The sequence below is a fragment of the Apaloderma vittatum genome, unplaced genomic scaffold (genome assembly GCF_000703405.1).
Source record: "Apaloderma vittatum isolate BGI_N311 unplaced genomic scaffold, ASM70340v1 scaffold9728, whole genome shotgun sequence".
In the NCBI taxonomy this organism is placed as follows: domain Eukaryota; kingdom Metazoa; phylum Chordata; class Aves; order Trogoniformes; family Trogonidae; genus Apaloderma; species Apaloderma vittatum.
The window spans coordinates 1-5554 of NW_009729018.1; the positions used below are offsets into that span (position 1 = coordinate 1).

General features: G+C 56.8%; 1 protein-coding gene across 1 annotated transcript; it reads left to right on the forward strand.

The window, feature by feature from the left end:
• The first annotated feature begins 60 nt into the window (after nt 1-60).
• On the forward strand, nt 61-4166 carry TSPAN1 (tetraspanin 1). The gene is made up of 7 exons (XM_009874293.1): nt 61-117; nt 1253-1459; nt 1898-1972; nt 2681-2779; nt 3142-3279; nt 3757-3840; nt 4113-4166. Exons 1-7 carry the CDS (start codon nt 61-63, stop codon nt 4164-4166), a joined length of 714 nt encoding a protein of 237 aa, XP_009872595.1.
• Nucleotides 4167-5554: the final 1388 nt, after the last annotated feature.

Genomic DNA, 5554 nt, shown 5'->3' on the forward strand with positions numbered 1-5554 from the left:
CACCTGTGCTGAGCTGGGAGCTCTTCCCTGACACCCTCTCTGCTCTCCCCAGGTGCCAAGATGGGGTTCTTCACTTTTATCAAGGTCATGATGATCCTCTTCAACCTGGCCATATTCGTAAGTGTGCTCCGGCCGCTGTCTCTGCGCGGAGGGTCCGAGCGTGGCAGCCCCTGCAGCTGCGTTGGGAAACTGGGGTGAAGGGCTGGGGGCTGCGGGGGCAGCTGCCCTGAGCTGGGTGTGGGTGGGTGAATCCTGCCCAGGTGGGCTCTCCTGCCCCACCACATCCGGTGGGATGTCAGGTCTGGTCTCTGGCCCCAAGCTGAGGACTTTGCAGGAATCTCACTCTCCAGCTCTGGCCAAAAACCATGGGATCGTGCTGGCCTCTGGGGACAGGGGCTGTTGCATCAGCTACCCATGTCCCTCCCTGTGTTGAAGCTCTGGGTGCCCCAGCTCAGGGGGGTCTCCTGAGTCCCTGCCTGGGGGGCTCTGCCTCTACAGAGGAGCAGCCCATGAGTGTGATAGTGACCTGCGGTTTTGAGGTTCTCTAGAGCACACACAGCCTCTGCTCCCAGCCAGGGCAGAGGATGGGGAGCTCCTGAGAGCTACCCTGGCTCTGTGGAAGCAATGGAGCCACCTAGAAGGGGATGCAGCAGGATGTAGCCTTGGGAAGGGGAGGTGTGGAGCCCCCAGGCTCGCCCTGCCGAAGCACTCCCTCCCTAAAGCTCCTGCTGGGGCTTGGGGCTGGTGGGGAAGGTTGAGCAGGTGAAGGGCAGGGCTGGGGTGGGCTGGAGGCAGCCCTGAGCTACCCTTGCCGGGCGTGTGGAAGTGTCTGGTGCCAGGGGCCGCTCCCTGGGGTGAGCGGCAGCCTCCCTGGCTGCAGGAACTCATGATGGTGGCCAATGTCTGAGCCAGCTGCCTGTTGCCCCTCTGGGGTCAGGAGGTGGTCCATGGTTCTGCTGGCTCAGCCACCATGTGCAAGGGTTGCTGCTGGCACCAAAACCCCCTGGGCTGGGGAAGGGAGCATCTGTGATGCCGCAGCTGGGGATATGCTGGTGGTGGGGTGTGTTTCGGGGTAATGACCCACCTGGCTATCCCAAACCTGCAGCAGCAAGGCCGTGAGCTACCTCAGTGGCACAAAGTCTTGCTTTTATATGGCAAAAACTTGCAGAGGGGAGAAACACCTGTGCCAGGACCGTCCCCAAATCCCAGACCTCTGCCTGCCTGTGAGCTGATGTTGTCTTTCTCCTCCTAGCTTGGTGGTGGGACCCTCCTGGGAGTTGGCATCTGGGCCACAGTGGATGGACAGTCATTCCTGGACATATTTGGGCCGCTTTCCTCTAGCATCCTGCAGGTTGTGAATGTGAGCTACTTCCTCATTGCCATCGGTGCCATCTTGCTGGTGATTGGCTTCCTTGGGTGCTGTGGTGCCCAGAAGGAGAGCAAATGTCTCCTGATGATGGTATGGACCTGATTTATCTCCTTCATTTGAGCTAGGTTTCTAGTGGGGGAGATCTGGGGGCCACATTTATCTGTGGAGATGTGCTCTTGGGATGTTGCCAAGTGGTGGAAAGTTGAGCGGGCCTTGGGAAGGTTGGGTGGACCTTGAAAAGGCAATGTTGGACCCAAAGTTTGCTCTGGGCAAGGGTGAAAAGAAGCAGAAGCTGGTGCTGAGCAAAGGTCTCTCTTGGAGCATGTCTGGAGAGCTCAGCCACATGTAGGTGGAGGGTTGGAGGAACCCAAGGTTGTGTTGCTTCTGCCTTGAAGTAGAGCTGAAGGTACTGAGACAGGGCTTGAGTCCTGAGATAGGGTCCTGCACCCCTTGGGGAGCAGATGAGTTCCTGAGGGCACTGTGGACTCTGGCTGTTGTTTTGACCTTCTTCCCATTGCTGTATCCTAGTTCTTCTCGGTGGTGCTGATAATCCTCATTGCTGAAATTGCTGCTGCTGTGGTGGCCCTGGTCTACACAGGTCTTGTGAGTGGCATATCTGAGTCTTGGGTTGGGCTAATCTGGGACGTCTACTGCCCCTGGGAAAACAGGAATGCTGGGGCTGGCAGTGCTGCCCTTGGGTGGGGAAGATGAGAGGTGGGCACGGCTGCAGGAGGAAGGGATGCTGGTTCCTGCTGGCACCGCCTACGTGGGCAGGTTGGGGTGGCCTGGCCAAGGTGAGACTGGTGGGAACAGGGATTCTCATTGCCTTAAAGAAATGAGGGTTATGGTACAAGTTTTGCCAGCTTCTTTCTTTCAAACCCTTTAGTCTAGTACCAGCCTAGGCTTGACACCTCTCCACCTCTGGTAGGAGCTACACAGGTGAGGAAATCCCCAATGCCTTATGCTGAGCAAACTCAACCCCTTATTAGGCACCTGAGAAACCACCTGAGGAGAGAGGTGACTGCCTCATTACGCACTGGAGAAGCCAACCGCAGGGCAAACATCATTCCTGGCTCCATCAATTATGCTGCTTATCAGATGACTCACTGGTCATAAATGGCCTTGGAGCTGTAAAGGACTGGTTAGTGAGGAAGGGGTGAAGTTGTCCAAAAGGACATGGTATGATTTGCTCCTGGCCGTGCTGGGTGTGGTTGGTCTCTGCCCCATGGGCTGAGACCAGTATGAGGGCTCTCAGCTCTGTGGTCCTCCCCAGGACCTTCTCTGATGGTGTTTTTCTGCCTCTTCTTCCAGGCAGAGACACTGCTGACGACTGTGTTAACGCCTCTTCTGAAGGAGAAGTATGGGGTGGATAAGAGTTTCACGCACATCTGGAACCTCACCATGACAGAGGTGTGCTGAGCCCTGTGGCCCCCACATGTGGGTCGGGGTGCTCCCAGCAAAGGCTCGGTGGTGCACACCCGGGGTTGCCAGTGGGATGGGAATGGGGACACCATCACAATTCTGGATGTTCGAGGTGAGTGCCGCCCTGTCAGCTTCCCAAATGCCTGGGATCTAATGGTCCCATGTCTGGGGTGAGAGCTGTACATGCTGGAGTGTGGGACAACATCCTGGTCCCAAGAAGGCCACTGAACACCCCTCTAGAGCTGGGTTGAGCTGGATGACCCCCTCCATGGGACAGCAGGGTCCAGATCATGCCTGATCCAGGAGGGAGATTTGCAGGGTGTTCTCATTCCTTCCTCTCTCCCTCTTAGGTCCATTGCTGTGGTCTGAATAACTACACAGACTTCAACAGTTCCTCCTGGTTGCATGAACACGGAACCTACCCAGCACCCTGCTGCGCTGACGTGATGCCCTGCACTGACACGCTCGCCGCGCAAAAAAATGTCACGGTACAAATGCACCAGCAGTTCTTGCCTTCTGTCAGAGCCTGATTTGGAGTGTGCCTTGGCACAAGGAGGGAAAACTGTCCTGTAGCTCTAGCCTCAGCTCTGGGCATAGTGGTCTCATGGGCTTTAAGTCCTGAGGGATGCTGTGGTGGCCTTGGCTTGTGCCTTGTGGAGACAAGCAAAGCTGCTACTCTTGCTTTGGTCCTACGGGGAGCTCTGCAGCAGGGTGGCATGCCTGGAGCTGACCGTGAACCCAGGCACCACTCTACCTTTTTGGGTGATTTCCCTACCTCCTCCCCTCCTCTACCCCCTCCATTACTTGGCTTTGTCTTGAGAAGTGGCTGAGTTGCCCCTTGAAGGCCCCAGGCTGTGCAGTTCTTGGCTGGAGAATGGTTCTTCCCTTTCTGGGTGTGTTGTGCCCCAATGTTTGGGGAATCGCTACCCCTTGCTTGTCCTCACCTGTGTGGTTTTCTCCTACAGGGTTGTTTCAAACAAATCTTACACGAAATCAAGACTAATGCAGGTGTGGTGGGTGGTGTGGCAGCTGGCATTGCTGCCTTGGAGGTGAGTGCCTGAGAATTGCTGTGCTGCTTCCTCCTTCTTGTACCTGGAGGCAAGTGGTGGGCCTGGGACCAGTCTGGGTGGCCAAGGGGCTGCAGGGGGGCTGGTGCAATCCCATGGACCACTGTCTGCCCTGGGGTGGTTACTGAGCCTTCTTCTCTGGGCACACTTACCTCTTCCTCCTTTGTGTGCGCTGGGGATGGATGCTATGGGCTGTGACCCAAACCCATGCTGGGGTGGGACAGTTGGAGGGGACTGACATTGCTTTTTTGCAGATTGCGTCCTTGGTGGTTTCCATGTACCTGTACTGCCATCTGGATCAGAAGTGACCCCACGAGGCAGGAGGATGATCTGCAACCCCCCCTGTGCCAGAGTGCCTCTGTGACAAGCTGTTCTCTCTGTGGGGGGACCCCATCGCTCCCTGGGCCTGATGCTGTCCTGTGCACTGTGATTTATAGCTGTGTTTTGATCTACTGAGCTGGGATCTATAGAGTTTATGTGTATATTTTTTTACTGATATGGCACATTGAGCCTGTACATAGAGATTTGGAGTGTTTTCTGAAGGGGGAGGAGGAGAGAATGAGCTGCTTGATCTGTTTAGCTGATGCCAGTTGGAGATAAAGTGACATGGGCTGGTCAGGGCTGCTGATCTGGCAGTGGCACACCGCTGCCTTGATAAACCCTCGTGGGTGGGTGCTGTATCTTTCCCACACTGTCTCTGCGTGGGGGATGGCGGGGCAGGGGGCTGGCTGGTGCCCCCCTGCATCACTCTGTTGAACTGGGGCTGGTGCCCAGACATGGTGTTGTAGGTGGTAACTGCACCATCCCAGGGGGATGTGTCTACCTCTACACCCATTTTCTGCCAGTCCTGACCCTGTCACTGTGCTGTTCCCTAATAGAGGCAGGGGCTGGTCTGTGTCCCTGCCCTGGCATGAAGACAGCCCTGTCAGTCCCTGGTCCTGTAGTGTCTGAAGCTGCTCCGTACTCCCTGTGTTTTATGGCCAAGACCCTCTCTGCTGTAAAGAAAAACAATTAAATTTTTCGATCTTGGATATAAATTATTTTCTGGAGTCCCGCCTCAAGTGCTGCCTTTGATCACCACCCCCTGCCTGGGGGAGCGCAGCAGGGGCAGGGGGCGGGTCTCCCTTGCCTTCCCTCACCCCGCCCCCTCACCACAAAGAGCCCGGTGCAGGCAGCAGAGCCCTGCCTGCCCTCCCTTTGCTGCTCCGGGTGCTGTTTACACAACAGCTGGGGTGCGGTGAGGGCCACCGGGAGCCTTGCAAAGCAGCCCTGCCCTCCTGACAGCTGCCGCTCAGCATGGGTTTATGACCGAGCAACAGCTTGGCTTGAAAGGCAGGGCTGAAACTATAACGGGCTGGGGTGTTGTATCGGTGTCCCTAGTGCTCCTGGGAGTCCAAAATGTGGGGCTTGGGGTGGTGAGGGGGAGTGGGTCCCGCTGGCTCTGTCTCTGAGCATCTCCATCCCCCAGCGCTGTCTCACTGCCTGTGCGATCACAGTCCCTCTGTGCATGGGGGTGTTGGGGGGTCACAGGTGCTCTGGAGCAGTTTCCAGCCACCCTCTTTCCCCAGTGTTTCTCCCTCCTTGCCTTTGGCACTGCCCCACCTTGAGCATCCACGGACCCTGCCTCAGTTTGCCTATTTCAGAAGCGAGGCCGAAGCAGGTGGTTTGGAGGGTGGGTGTTGTTGAGGGCTGCTTC

What these genes read in the sequence shown, in the direction of transcription:
- TSPAN1 (XM_009874293.1), top strand. Translation starts at nt 61, where the DNA reads ATGGGGTTCTTCACTTTTATCAAGGTCATGATGATCCTCTTCAACCTG. An exon ending in GCAAATGTCTCCTGATGATG is followed by an intron (nt 1,460 to 1,897) that starts GTATGGACCTGA and finishes GCTGTATCCTAG; the next exon opens with TTCTTCTCGGTGGTGCTGAT. An exon ending in GGAACCTCACCATGACAGAG is followed by an intron (nt 2,780 to 3,141) that starts GTGTGCTGAGCC and finishes TCTCCCTCTTAG; the next exon opens with GTCCATTGCTGTGGTCTGAA.